The following is a 16212-nucleotide window of genomic DNA, read 5'->3' on the forward strand; positions in this document are numbered from 1 at the left end:
ATTACTTAACAGGTTCTGTTACATACTGTACCCCATTGCTCCTACTATATTCAGTACCCCCATCTACTGTCTCCTCTCATTGTGTATTTTCATTGTGTATATCTTGTGTATTTTTTTTTTGGTTGTTGTTCTATAATGCTCTTTGTGAAGCAACCTTTAAAAGCGCTATATACAATAAAATTTTATATTATTATATTATTAAAGTAACAGCAAAGGGAATTGGTCACCACACCTTAAGCACTGCATCCACGTAAAGTTCCACATGTTTTCAAATTGACTGAAGCAGGTGACACAACATACAAACACAATAAATTATTGTGAACTGCTTGGAATTCAAAACCCAGACTCATCACCTGCGGCTTCACCTGGATTGATGATTGAAGTGCTGCATTAGTAGCTGAATCTTGTTTAGTCAGTGGCATCATTCAAATAGAGTGAGTGATTAAGGTTTAAGTTCGTGCTTGTGTGTCTGACTGAACCTGTTACCAAAAATGCTTTGGCCTTGAATACAGAAAAGGAACATGATAGCATTTTTTATGGCCAGTGATTTTAAATGGATTTTAGATGATTGGTAGTTTATATAAGCAATGAAGAGATAATGCATGGATTGTTTTTTTTAATTAAAGTTTTCCAATTCTTAATGCCACTTTCTATCTTATTTTAACAATAATTACTTATATTATTCTATATTACTTATATTTCTGGGCACTCCACTCAAAGTGCTTTACAGGTCAGGGATGTCGGAAGGGACGAACCGTGGAAAGGCAGGAGAGCTGAAAAAGACCCTATGTGTAGCTGCGGAACGGGGGATTAGCCCCGGCTGAGCAGTTCAGGAGTCGTGTAGAAACCAATGCCCTCAGGCAGTGGACGTGGGGCGACCTGGATGCTTGGCGGGTCTCAGGACATCCGAACATCAATGCTGAGCGAAGGTGAATGAGAGACCCGGAAATATATAGCCTAATAGATAGAGAGACACCGGAGGGACAGCAAAGCACAGGAAACTAGGGACAGGACATACTGTAGTAGGACCACCATCTGGCTGCAGAGGACGTGACAGTAATGGGGACTCCCCTCAATCGTCACCAATGTGTAGCCCGCCTGGATGATGCCACAGCAGCCATAGTGTGCCAGTAAGCTCAGCACACACCAGCTATCAGTGGGGAGGAGAAGGAGTGATGAAGCCAGTTCATAGATAGGGATGATTAGGAGGCCATGATTGGTAAAGGCCAATGGGAAATTTTGACCAGGATTCTGGGGTAACAACCCTACTCTTTTCGAGAAACACCCTGGGATTCTTTTTACTGTTTGGTGATGATACTCAAATCCAGAAAAATCAGAACAGGTGAAACTAAAAAATTGCTAAGACAGACCTCAGGTACTTCTTTAAAGAGCAACAGACACTTCTTTGCCAGTATAAACCCATAGAGTGATGTATGTTAGAAACATAACACTCACACACCCTCGCTTCATTCCTCCTCCTCATCCCCTGACAGTAACTTGACAGCTTCAGAGATGACAGATTTGAAGGTGATGGAATAAGAGATTGTCAAGGATGACAATGTCAGGCAGCTGCTTACTGGCTTTGAAGCTGATTATTTGATCCAGAACTAATGATTTAGTTGGGCTCAGTAGACCGAGATGTCTTGGCAGTCAGGTGTATGCTCCAGAAGGGTTTAACTCCTTCATCACTTGATGCCCTAAGGATCCAGGGTACCTTTAAAGCACCTATGACACCCTAGTTAGTGGATATGGCAGAGGGTTTGTATTAAATTTACTATTCTTGAATATAGACGTTTCTTTTCATAAAGAATCATTTTAGCCATCTTCCTTAAACAGTCGGGATATCACTAATCTTATCATGGCCTGATCTCAAGATACTAAAGAATGTCAAGAAATCAATGACTCCTTTAACGAATCTGTCCAGTAATGACAGATGCAGGAACTGGTCATTGGAAAGGTAAAATACAAATCTAGCTGAAACAGCAAACGAGAATGTGACAAACCAATTATTGCCAAAAATAGGTAAACAGGGCGATCTGTCCCTCTGAGTTAACTGTAAGTTGCAGATTCTGATGTTCTGGGACTTGGGGTATGTTATGTGAAATAAATAAATACTAGAACAAAACTCCTGTTTCTCACATATTGTGGCATTCTGTCAGCTCCTGATTCAATAAGCAGTAATACCCAGGCAACTGTCTGATATTTTGGGATATCTCACCTTGCTATGCTTGCACTTAATAAGCAAAACAATACACAATGTCAATGAAAAAGCTAAGAATAGCTACAAAAAATACATATTTACAGGAAAGATACTGGGAAGTAAGCATTCTGGTCTCAAACCTTTTTACAGTGTAGCCTAAATGAAATCTACTGTACAGTATATAGTCAGTTCAGTGTATAATTGCACTAATGTACTGCCAGAAACTAAGAGGAGAATGACAATTTTATGAAAAGTGTCAAAAACAAGGTCTAAGCCTCTTGAAAGAAATGTGTGTTGTGGCTCCTGGACTGTACAGCATAGTGAACGTTTTACGATGGTAATTTTACTATAGGATTTATACCTCTGTTTTTACTGCCCACTGATTTTCTGTGTTTTAGTGAAGAACTCATAATTTTCCAGGTAAAAGCTGATTCTGGCAACAAGGGAAAATTGAAAATCTAGAAGTGCTTCCTAGTTACTTTATGTATCTGCAGTGCAATGTTTTATGTGATCTTCACCATTATCTCCCATGTACCTGTATCAAGACTAAGAAATCAATTGACATTTAATTTAATTTAATTTCATACAGTGCAGTAGGCATGAGTTTATAAATACAAATTATCCTAAAAAGCAATTTGGTTATCCCTTATAATATATATACAGTATGTTACTGAATGATCATAATAGACTTGGATAAAAATGTTTCAATGGTGTTTTGAAACATGATGTTTTTGTTTGACACATACTGATTTGAACAGAAATGTTGTTACTTTTTAGGTTTGTCAGGAAAAGAGAAAATAATGTAATTTAACTTACATTATCTGTTAAAGTGTTCAGTGGGCAATTGGTTCTTTGACACTTTCATAATCTCTGGGAGAGAGCGGCAGGCAGGGGCACAGCTACGGAGCTGGTGAAGAACTAAACTGTAGAAGGGGAGGAGCTGAGCTTGACTCCAGCTGGACCCACAGTTTTTGGATTTCTGAGGAAAGGTTAATACTGGAGTTTGTAAGAAAGAAAATGGATTTGGCAGTCTGTAAGTATCTTTCAATGGGTTTCAATTTTAGAATCAAATCAAACACAAATTGAAATAAAACAGATAGTTTACGGGTTTCATTTGTAGTTTCGATATTTCTCATTTCTCATAGTTGTTAAAACATGCTTGTACTGTAGCTTAGTATTTGTTGGTAAAAATTGACAGGAAAGAGTGACATTGCAATAAATAAAAATGCCCTGGATAACTTGAGCAATGCCCTGGATAACTGAAATTGTAGCACAGTTTATGAGAAAATACCTTAAATTACATCCTTGTGGGATGGCTGTAGCATACACCACACTGCCACCTTTGCACAGCATGTGCTGCTATGCAAAGTTTGCACCAGCTGTTTCATGGAAAGAAACCTTGCCCTTTATTCAGAACTGTGTAATAATCCACATGAGGCCTAAACCACAGTTGCATTTGTGTTAGATGCTCCTTGCTTGTTCTGTTACATCTGAAGCCATTTTCCCTCATTGCCCTGATAAGTGAAGTAAACACTACACTATGGTGCTATGAGTGCCCTGTAATTATTTCCCAATATGAATCATTATTCCTCTACAATAACCCGGGTAATCAATCGTCAGGAAAAGTAAAATAGAAATATTAATGATTTAATGCTTTTTGTTGATGTTGTCCTAGTTTTGTCCCAGTTTCCTAATTTTGATACAAATCTTTAGTCTTTGGGTTTAACAAGCTGAGTTTAGCATGATTTGCAACAGCCATGGGTAGCTCAGCTTCTGCACAGCTCTCTGTATGTCCTACTCATTCTGTGTAATGCATGAAGCCACAATAAGCCATTTAAACCAGTAAGCTGAGACATGTCAGCCTCTGAAAACTTTGTCTAAGCTGAAGATCCTAAAATACTAGCAAAATGGAGCTTGTTTGTTTTCATTTCTACTGGTGATGGTGTTATTTAACAGAAGTTTGCAAGGAGGTCAGATTCTAATATATCAATTCTGCTCCTATATGTGTAAATACTCACTGGCTGTTCACAGTTTTTGCACATCTTTTCCAGCTTTCTTCCCTCCACCCCAGCTGCACCCTTGCCAGGACTGTCATTTCCTTAGCCAGGCGAGTTCACAATAAGGTGTTATCCCCTTATATCCGTCAATCAATTTTGTTATTAGAATTTGACTGAACAGCTGAATAATAAGTGACAGCAGTACCAATAAGAATAAGGATTTACGTTTTAATATCACTCTGAGGGCATTTAAAGCCATATTTGTCTGGCAGTAAACTACATCCCTTAGTTGAATGCATCCAAAGTGCACAAGGATGTAGTTTACTATATTATCTACTAAAAGAGGTGTGGTATGAATATGATTTTCTGTTTACTGGGTTAGTGAAGTGGCTGTACTTCACATTGAAAATAATACTGCATGAAGAACAAGAAACTGAAGGCTGTTACTAATATGATATATGCAGAACTGAAACTGGTTCTATTGAAACTATGAGGCTTCACCTTTAAAACCAAAATGGATAGTAACATTAATAAAAGGTGAGAAATTGAATTGAAACTGAAAAAAGAACAATAAAATAGAAAAACAGATTCAGAGACTGTAGCAAAAATCACATCTGAGAGAACTGACCTGAGAGATTCTTTTAGTTTCACATCACACAACCAATGACCGATGATCTTTTATTCAAGGTCATTCATTGTGACACACAGTTAATCCTACTGATATGGTAGGATGGCCCGGCTTGAGTGAAGACCTCTGCAGACTCACTTGAATTGTTTAATCAAATAGAAAATGAAATAAGATCAAGGTGGGGAAAAGTGTTGGACTTACTGGGATTGATGATTTTTTTATTAAGAACAACGCCACAAGAACCAAATGTTCACAAGGTAAGCAAAAGTGTATTATTAATTTTATTTTAGACAGTAGTGTTGTACAGATTCCTTTAGAGATCACTGGCAGGGTCAAAGACACAGTGGTGTCCCCAAATGCTCTAAGTCCACAAGTATGAAATGTTATCTGTCAAATCAAGGAGACTGTAGGAAGCAAAGACAGTCACCAAGAAGGCCTGCACAGATGACCTTGTATATAGCAGTAGGGTTCAGTCAGATATGTAGACACGATACCCCTAAAACATATAGGAAACTAAGGCTTCAGGAAACAAAAAAGGACCCACTTTTGTAATTGGCTAGTATATATCTGACCTTTAACAGCTAGCTCCCTGAGGAGAGGTTGGGTGTCTGTCAGAGGAGAAATGGAATCTTGCAGTGGAGATAAGAGTCTGCTGTTCAACACATCTCTCTTTGATCTCGGGCTAATCTGTGTCTGCAAGGCAGAAAACTGTGATCTGTGACAGCCGTTGCCTTCCCTTCAAAGTGGAATGAAGATTGTCCATGTCCCTGAATCAGCAGGCAGGAGCTCACAAACCAGCCTTAACCCCTCTACAGATCTGCAGCTTTTTCCTTTTCAGACCCAGGTGCTTAAAGGTCCCTAGCCCTGTTAGATTTTGGCAAGACATCTTTATTAGCATGGTTTAGAAAATTATACTGTATGTAAATCTTCCATGCACTTACCTGCACTGAATGAGCTGAATACCCTGTTACATTTCAGTGACTTGATTTTTTTTCAACTTGTTTTTTTTTAAAGTCTGGAAGTGAATTCTCCTGTGAATGTGAATTTTGGGGAGGTATATCTGGAGAAAATAGATAAAGAATAAGATTTTCTGCTGGCAGGCTCTATGTGTCTGGCTAGCCTGCTGCTCAGTGACAGAAAAGGCTTGGACTTTCATTTCAGGTCTTACCAGCAGCTGCTCATATGTTTCGGAAGGCATAGCTCATATCTGTTGTGGGTTTCATTTCCATATAATTGAATTCTGGCCTTTTCCCATTTGCAGGAGGATTTGGTTAAGCTGAAAGCCCTCCTTGACTGGTATTACCTCTGTGCAGATTTGGTTACAGCTGTTATTGAGGCAGAGAGGAACGGCGGACTGTCTCAGCGGATATCTTCCCTAATTACTGTGTTTATTGGAAATTAAAGATATACCAGCTAATGAAACGCAGCGAATATTACCTCCAAAGCAATGTCATTAATTCTGCCCCGTCTTGCAGTTCCTGTGTGAGAAAAGCAGACATTAGCATAAATATGAATTTTAGTCAGCCGGAAAGCACTTGAATGGAAACAAGAAAGGGAAAAAAACAACTCATGTTTTCTCATTCTTTTGTAATTTCTGGTGTGTATAACGTACTGTAAAGTTAGATTTTGAAAGAGCTATTTGTATACTTCTGTTCATCAATATTTCTTCCAGGCAGGGTCTGATGGAGCAATAAAAAGTTCATTCTCCACAGTGCCTGCAACCCAATGTCCTCTGTCCTCTGTTCTCGGTGAACAGGTCCATATTCAAATCCAGGCCAATTGCTTAATGTCATATTAATGTTGTCTGCACAGCCTGGAAGGTAGAGAATAAATGCCCATGGTGGCAGTGACCATCATTTCTTGGCAACTCTGCTAAACCTCAGCTGTACTAAATAGATCTGACAAGTAAAAAGAGAAAACATGAAAGTGGTCAAATGCAACACACAACCATTTAGTCTATTTACCAGCTAGGAAGATTAATGAAAACGGTGTTCAGAAGTTTTGCACTTATAGACACAAATACTTGCAAAATAAGTCTCCATTTTCATCTGATTAATTTATTTAATGTTATTTTAAATGAACAAATATATAGTTTTTCATTTTTAATTTGCTTGTTTTCTGGTGGGGTAAAAGGAAAATCTCCAAACTGACATGGGTATTAATCCTGGGCATGGAGTGTTTTTACCCTATTTTCAATCAAATAGATAAAAATCCCTCTATTTCATTTGAGCAAATACTTAGCCTAATTAGAGATCAATATGCAGACAATTGAATGAAGAAATCTCTTTTGGTTGGGTAAAAATGCAAAAATGAAAATAATGAAAGACAGTCCTTCTTTAAAGATGCTATTTCAATTATCAATTATAAACTAAAAGTGCTTTTAGATTTTGTCTTTCATATTCCTTTGATCCTCACTGCATGCTATAAGGTTTACCCCTTGATACATTCATGCCACTCAGACGAGGGTGAATAACTTGTAACCATGTAAACAGACAAATAAGAGGAAAGCTTCTATGGCAGAAAAATACTAAGATGTACCACTTATGGCTCTGGCTAATTGAGCCCCTTACTTTAAAGTTGAGTCCTTCAGATTTTGCTTATTTTGGGTATAAGTGAGAGCTGTGATTTTAAAGTGGCTTGAAGCAAGACATGAAGACAAAAAGGAAAATACCAAATATTTTTCCACAGTGGAACTCCCCTAGAGAATAGATTTCAAAGCACTCCAGCGCACACAGCTTCAAGTGGACATGAAAACTCAAGGGACTTTGAAACACTGGTATGTAAAGGCAATTGTTTAGAAATATTTAATAAATGAAGCTAAATCTGCACCATTGAGACTGTATTAATTATCTGTTTTCATTTTTTGTATTGCTTAGTAGCCAAAAATATAGAGCCACATTTGGGAAAAAATCTGTTTTAATTCATTATTTTATAATGGTGTTGCAGTGGCTGTTTTTCATATTCAACTGCAGTCTCAATAGTCTAAACAGAAACTTATATTTCTATTTGTTGATGCATATTTGATGGCTTGTAGTCCCCATAACAGCCCTTTCTGTTTACCCATTTTGGAACACTGCATGGCACAACATTTTCTTGCCTTTGCATTGATTTAGCCTTCTGTATTGAATACCTGCTTTCTTTGAATTTGCTTCTTGTGTTCCTTTAACCTTTCCACTCCAGGCTGAAGCAGTGTCCTTGAGTGCTTAATAGGACCCCTTTAATGCTAGCTTCAAGAAAATACTCTTTTAAGACCATTTTTCTACACCCTGATATTGAATTCCAACTGTTTCACATTTGTATTTTATAAAGTTCAGGCTAATCCCACCTTGCACTCTGAGATCTGAGTTTGAAAAACGACTCAAATCAAATAACCCACCATCTCCTTTTATGACTGTAAACAAAGAATCTCTCCAGCTAGCAGTGAGATTTTGTCACAGACTATGTGCTGTTAGTATTAAAAAACACTTCTCACTCAACTACAGGATTATTGGATTGAGAATGTTTCAAAGAGCAACTGGGGCAAAGCAGCAAAAGTTTTGAACTGCTTAGATTTTGAAAAAAAAATACTTTGCTATGGAGATGTAAAAAATAAAATTGAATTTGAAAAAAGTGGAAATCAGCACATACCAGAAAGGGATGTAATCCCAAAACTTTATTTTATTGAAGAACATAATGAATATAACATTTGTTACAAGGTTTGTACTTTATTCTTTCAGATGAAACTGTTTTAGCATGATTAATTTGACATGTTCCAGATATTATTCTTAGCTGTACAAGTGAAAATGTTTTCTTCTGCAATCTATTAAAAAATACCTGCAAGTTTATTCTGATTTCTGATTTCTGAGAAGTGAATGCTGTTATTTAAAAAGCAGGCTTCTCATTTTCTTGTCATCATGTGCTACTGGCAGATTCAGAATATGCAGCTGAAATGTGTCGTTAGGAAGATTTGTTTCTTTGAATTCAAACAGGGGCTGCCCTTGGGGATGTTATATAGGGCTTCTATCCCATAACACTGCTTGGCGGTCCTCTTAGATAATTTTGTGTCACAGTGAGCCCCATGAACAGCTCAGAAGATTTCCTTGAAATTTTAATGAGTGCTTCCTCGTTATATAAAGATACTTTGATTTGATTTCAAAGACGACAAGATCAGAACAGCTATATTTATGCCTTAGACCTGTTGTGTTCTGTTGTGTATGTCTTTTTTGTTTCAAAGTCTTAAATAATGATGGTAGGGCTCTGATTGACCTTTCCATAATGACTGGATAGACTCATTTCCTCTCTACAGCTCTGTCATATCATCGAATCTCTCTCTCTGTATAATTATATGCTTGAGGAAACAGTGCCTTATTTATTTTCCTTGACATAATCCCCCTGGAAGCAAAAAGGTTAAGTTGGGGGAGTGATTGGGTGCTATTTTTATCACAGCTTTATTTTCCCCTTAAGCTTAGGAAAGCATCTGCTATAAGGTGCATGTTTATATCTGACATACAGAACTAGAGAGGCATTCTGTGTTTACCGAACTGTCTCCTAAATATTTGGTTAGGAAGACAAGGTTCACTGACATACAACTGGAATTTTCTACATAAAATGGGGTGTATTGTAACCAGTGAGGTGAGTACTACAAAGCATGATCACCTCCATCTCCCTTCTATCAGAGATCCAAGGGTTTTCTAAATTTGAATGGTAGTAGTCAGGCTGCTATGTTATTTTATCATATTTGTTGCATTATACCACATAAAACGAGCATCAGTGTTATTATGTGATGCCTGTTGTGATTATTATAATATTAATTGTAACCTGTTATATTTCAACATTATATAAAAAATAACTGAATAAAGGTCCGAATAAAATTTTTATTCATATTTGTTTTCCTCATTTTAGAACCCTGACTCACTAAATATAACTGCATTCATGTAAAGATTAATGCATTTGTTTATATATAGTCTCATACAGTCTCATACAATCATGAGAAATGATGCAAAATCTTTGATTGAACAATTATGCCTTCTTTAAAAAGATTTAAAAAGTTATTTAGTAGTCTTGGTTTGACTATATCTGCTAAAAGAGATTTTTTGCAATCCCTTTTTATGCCGCAAAACAAATTTCACAAACAACTGTAGTGGACTGTGAGACATTATACTGACAGGAAGAACTAACTTAGAAGTAAAAATATGAAATTAAATGAACCTTATACAGTACTGTACGTACATCACTGGTTGCTACCATAATTTTGAAGACAGAGGTTGATTATTTTAAAGTATTATTTCCCCATAGACTGGAGTAATTCAGTAGTCATTTGGTGACAGATACTTCAATAAGTTGTCAATTTCACATGCATGTCTCTTTTGACTCATAGACAATATTACACCTCATTCTAATATGCAACACTTTCAACTGTGACTTTGCAAGTAGTTCAAATAACCTATTTGCATCAGACTGGTCAGCCTTAAAGGTCAATTGGTCCAGATCACTAAAATATAAAAAATTGCCCATGACCATAATGTGTAGTATATATCAAACAACTAGAACAGGAACTATAAAGGAAAACATTTGTATGCCCTGATTAACCCTGGCTGGAGACTTGGAGCGATACTTAAGCACCTGCTTTTGAGTCAGTAATTACAACAGTGGAATAGATTAATCAATGGTGTCTTAGTGGCTTGGCAATCAGGTGCCATTTAGGTTAATAGGTTATCTTGAGGGGAAGAGCTCAGAAATATGCAATTTAGAAGTTTCAACTCATCTTTTGAGCTTATTCAATCACAGCAATGCAGATCAATCAATGGCTGAGCATGAAACTGCAGTGGTATTCTCTTATGTTGTTGTGTTGAGGGCATATTGCAACCTAGGCTCCATCACTTGTTTTTTGTAGTTTATTTCAGAACATCTAAATGAATAATTCTGCACATTTGGGTCTTCTTTCCTTTGTTTTACCAGAATATTTTTAACAAATAATTCCCTGTAGTAACCTTGGAGAATTTGAATACTTGCTCTCAACTCAGAAATCTAAATTGCAAAATGACTGATACACTGCGGCAGTTTGTGGAAGGCAACATGCAAACAAAACAAGCAGTACTGACCAGCTGAATGAAAACACATAAATTCCATCTAAAACAAATATTTATTCTATTTTAATTTTTCTGATTTAAAATATATGTTTCATCCAAGAACAGACTGAATAGGATTAATTTACTGTCTTGTGAAAGACAAACTAAAGCTCGACTTCAAAATTCTCACATTGATGAGGTCCTTAAGGCATAGCTAGAAATTAAATGACAAGAGGTTCTGGAAAGTATATGCTGTACAATGAGTATGTACTGTATGTGTAGGGTAAAACAGTTGATTTAGCCATGCTTTAAATGTGAATAAACCTGCAAATGTTAAGGTTTTGCAGTTAATCATCTACTAATATCCAGATGGGCATGGTAAGCTCTATAGTCTTCTTTTATTTATTATAGTTTGCTTAGTGTTATACAGTATTTGAATAAAACAGTGTTTTATCAGTAATGGATTATATAGCATATAGCAAATGCTGGCTGATCTACAACTGGTTATAAAAGTACACAAACTAGAAATGTACTGAAGACCACGTGATCTAATTGTGCTTTGCCAAAACCAATACTGATAATGCAATTTTAAAGTGAAAAGCCAAGATACAAAACAAATTAAGGGACCAGACCATCAGTCATAATTTGTACACACCTGTATTCTGCTACAAACACCTTTGCAATGTGACCAAACAACACTTCCAACATTTCTCTTGCCTCTTTGTACTCTTTAATTCACAACAAGTTCCAGGCTTTTCCATTTGTGTTCTAACACCTCAGGTACGCTACAATCCCTGAAATGAGTTTAAATATTTCTGAAATCTACGAAAGTTGGTTTCACGTGTTAACACTTCTATGAGCAATGGTGACCCATGATGATCCCAGTGTCCAGCTGGCCTCTACATTACTTACAGTAATTTATGTCTTAATTTAGGGAACATTTTGATTAATTAGGAATATTAGACAGCATTCAGCTCTTCCATTGTTTTAGATGTTATGTTAAATATTAAATTTTAACTTAAAATCTACAACTTTTTAAGAACTGAAATTGAAGACAAACATTAATTACCTCTATTAAGGCTCTAATTAGCTGAGAGTTCAGCTGGAATGCAAACCAGCAGACACTAAGTCATGAGGACATGGACTGAGAAGCTCCCTGCTGACAGTTTTATTCAGTGGCAGCACTTTGCTACTAACAAGAAATGATATCAGTAAGGTGTGGCCTATTAACATTTTCAAAGTCCTCGCCTTGGGTTGTCATTTTCTTCCCTGGCTATAGATGGGGACAACATAGTCTTACAGTAGGGTAGGATAATTTGGAAGGCTTTAGTTAAAAGTTCAAGTTATAGAGATGCTGGAGAATCATGAACACATTTCAAGCAGATTTAAGACCAAATGACTGTATACTGTACATTAAAAGTCAATCTGGCAATATTACGGCAAATACTTTTATAATTAGAACATGTACAGTATTATTTGAATTAAAAAATGAAATGCAACTCTAAAGATGAATTAAATTATGTTAAAACAACAAAACAACAACAACCTATTATTATTATTATTATTATTATTATAACTGTTTTACTGTATTACTTCTGTGTTTATTCTCTTCAGAAAGTACAGTAAAAAAAAGTCTATGACCGATTAGTCTGTGTTTACAATCTCTCTCATTCTCTGTCAGTAACATCATACGAGACATTCACATTCACTTTCAGATGATGTAATTTAATACTATCTGTCACTAATCTTGGGAAGAAAATCAAATACATACACAAATAAATAAATAGAGTGATAAACAGATTTGGAGAGATAAGCCCTTCGCTTTCTCTTACTCCCCTCGCTTTGTGAGACGCACTCGGGCTGTGACATTTCTGTTGCCCTGGAGACGGAGTGTGCCTGGCGGTTGCCATGGAAACCTCTCTGCACTTAATGCACATATAACGATGGCCCTGATGCTGCAATGGCAAGGAGCGGGCTGATACAGGTTGGAAATTGCACTGGAAAAGGTGCACCTGCTGGCTTTGTACTAATTGGCTATTTCTCTTTCTCATTTTGTTGCTTGTTTTCTGTCTCTGTCTCTCACCAATCAATCCAAATTCCACTTTAATCCTTTCTGCTTCCCCGCCTTCAGTACTATGGTTTCTTTCTATCTTGAATTCTGGCATTTGGATGCTCACAGTTTTTTTTTAAATTTTGTTTTGCTATTTTTTTCAAAGATATTTTTGGCTCCCCTTTATATCATGTCTAAAAAGTACTTAGGGAGTGCCTTTACCGGAGTCATGCCAAGTCTCTGTTCTGCCTACAGCAGGGTAGTGCACATTTGGATTCTTCTTTTAAAGTCTTTAAGAAATAAGTATGAGCACAATTGTCTTTTGTCCTGGTAATAGGACTTGTATTTCAACTTTCCACAAAGCCTATTTTAATACCTCAAACCTGGAGACTACACTAGCAGGTGTATGCTGGTGCACATCAATATATTCTACTATCACTATAAACGTTTTAGAACTGACTTATTTATTCAGTAAATAATAATGAGCAGTAGGTTTACAAGTACATCACAGGTAAAGCTTACACCCATCAACTGGCATTGCAAAAAGCTCATCTCATAATAACAGGGTTCATACAAATGCAGAAACTCTATTGTCTGCACTTAATAAACTTTGTTCTATAGTATGTGATGGTTAAGTTTTCATTATAGTTTAAGGCATACTTGGCTTTTTTAAAAATAAGTGTTTTGTTTTAAGTAGTGGTTCGACACTCAGATCTGATCCTGTCTTTGAAGTGCTTACTGTTTGACTGAAACCTTAGGCTTCAATATCTGGATCAGGTGATTACATGATTGATGAATTGATTGTTCAGGCAGTATTTTTCAAGCCTGCATGTTCAGAGCACTCCAATTATCCAGGCCGTCACAGCTAGAGAGTGAAGAGTAGTGGCTTTGCCAACAATGTAATCTGTCAGGGAATTAAATTCTGACTGACGCATCATAACCCTTGCCATACACCATAAGTCACCTTGTTAGGCAAGGAATGAACAGTAACATCAAGCTTCAGCATTTTTTACATTTCTAAGGCAATTACAGATTAAGAATGCATATAATTATAAGGCACAGTAATAACACTACAGTACTTGAACACAATCTATACTTACTCTGCAATTTTTTAGTTGTGAAAAAAACACAAGAAAAATCTTGAGATTTGTTCATTTAAAACTAAATAAATATTTAGAAACTTACAGTTAGCGATTTAGCCCATTTTCTTCATTTGACTCCAGGTAGTTCCTTGAGTACACAATGTCAGGTGCTTCTTGAGGGATTCCAGAGAAATAACAACAGCAAGGCAAGACAGTTTGCTTGAAACTTTATGGATGAAATGTAAACTACTTCATATTTTCACACCTTGCAACATTTCCCTCTCCTCCACTCTTAGTTGTTTTACTTAACTTGAATTATTTTGGCTGAAATTGCCAGCTCCCCTGAGTAATCGGAATACCAGAAGCCCACAAAGTATTCCCTGTTGTGTATTGTAGAATGACTGTTATTTTAACTTGCCTGCCTAAGAGGTACCTTTTCAAGCAAAGGATTATATTGGTCACTCTTCCTTAATTTCTATCCATTTCAGCTTTGTAGAATTTTCATATCTTAGAGTCCCACCCTGTGTGTTGCAAGCCTAAGGCAAAGGGGCCTTGTGAAAGTGGAGCAGCATATGCCAAAACAAGAATACTTTGTTTCCACTGCTGCAGCTCAGTCAGATCTCATCTGGGAAAGGCTGTCTTAGGTGCAGGTGACTCTACTTCTGCTGCCAGTGAGGCACAAACCAGTCCGGATCTGACTAACTTCGTCACAGTTTCACTTGACTCTGAAAATGTTGATTTCTTTTTCCCATCAAGAACAGCATTGTTGTCTGTACCCACACATGCATAATATTAGTGTGCATTTTCAGTACCTAGTAACTATAGAATTTGACATGTTAGCTACTTTCCTTCATTTATCTTTCCTTGTCTGTCAACTGAGCTTTTGAACTTATGTCTCTTGCTCTGCTGCTGTAAGCAAATCTAAGCACTCTTCAGTACAGATGGTAAGACATTGACCAAACAAGTTCTTGATGTTCCCTTCCAAAGCTGCCTGCTAAAGAAATATTTTTCCTAACAAGACCTTGAAATTTCAATCTTTTCTCCAGCCTCCCAGCATCACAAAGCTGCCAGGCAGGTCAGTTGGGAGTTGACCAGATTAACTGGACTCAGTGAGCTCTTGTTAGCAGGGATGTGAAGCTGCCTTACACTCTATCTCAGCAACATTCACACCTAGATTAACACATACCGATGTAAAAATACATAAAATGAAATGAGCTTGGAATAAAATTTTCTTGTCATCACTCAGTATCCAGATAGAAATTAACAGCTCTTGCTATCCCAACTGCGAATCACCTTAAAACATTAAAACTAAACCATTCATTTTAAAAATGACAAAGAATCTCCCACATACCCTGCCTTCACATTAGGAACCATTCGTCAGGCAGCTATGGGCAGTAAATTACTTTTCATCCACAGGCCGGCAGTGAGCACCTCCCTATCCCTGGGACTCAGCACTATTTACTCTCTGATTCGAGACCTTTTGACACAAATAAATCCACCACTGCCCCCCGTCATGGTAAAAATGATTGCAAGTGTCTAAATGACAGATACGCACATTACTGCCAGGGTCCAGATTCTTTTATCTATAAGAATGACTTTTTTCTGTCTTTCTCTGCTTGGTTCCACCCTCTCTGGCCTTCAATACAGGGACTACGACAGAGCAAACAGACCTTTTCAGTTTCCTGCTCATTACAGTCTTGTTCTCTGGAATTGCTACTGAAATTTTATTCACACCTAACGCATTTGGTACCAATGAGAAATGCTGCCCCTGCTGAGGTGTATTACTTTAGGACATAAAAAGGTGTCAAAAGAAAGGAGGCTGTTTTGGTCATCTCACTTGTTTGGCTGTTTAAAAGCTAAGCAACCTTAAAATGTCATTCAGACGCCTTCTGAAAAAGCCCAGACTTTGTGCCTCAAATACCTGGCTGGAGAACTTGTCACAGACACCCACAGCTCTTTATGCAAAGAAGTGTTTCCCCTTCTCCATCCTAAGTAAATTGTGTCTTAGTTTCCAGCTGTGACATCATGTCCTTGTTTCGCTATTAAGCCTGAAGTAGTCCACTGGGGTAGTTGTTATTTAGTGTACTGTGGTTACATTTCTTTTCACACAGCTGAAGAATGACTCTGTACATTGTTAACAAATTATTTTAAAACCACGTAAGGCTTGCATGAAACATAAAAACATCCTTTTCATTTTTCATTATTTAT

The 16212-nt window shown here is 37.0% G+C and overlaps 1 protein-coding gene across 9 annotated transcripts in view; it reads left to right on the plus strand.

The window, feature by feature from the left end:
• Nucleotides 1-16212, plus strand: part of celf6 (CUGBP Elav-like family member 6) — a 146986-nt gene that overhangs the window by 37230 nt on the left and 93544 nt on the right. Inside the window, exon 1 of one of the 9 annotated variants that reach the window (XM_088641831.1) lies at nt 12816-12856. The exons of 7 other annotated variants lie outside the window; for them this stretch is intronic. In XM_088641831.1, coding sequence (XP_088497957.1) covers nt 12833-12856 — 24 coding nt within the window. In that variant the 5' untranslated portion in view covers nt 12816-12832. Of the gene's footprint in view, nt 1-12815; nt 12857-16212 lie in introns of those variants that run through there. One more of the 9 variants, XM_088641830.1, reaches the window with a different exon arrangement.

Source organism: Lepisosteus platostomus, chromosome 7, assembly GCF_059453375.1.
Source record: "Lepisosteus platostomus isolate fLepPlt1 chromosome 7, fLepPlt1.hap1, whole genome shotgun sequence".
Classification (NCBI taxonomy): Eukaryota; Metazoa; Chordata; class Actinopteri; order Semionotiformes; family Lepisosteidae; genus Lepisosteus; species Lepisosteus platostomus.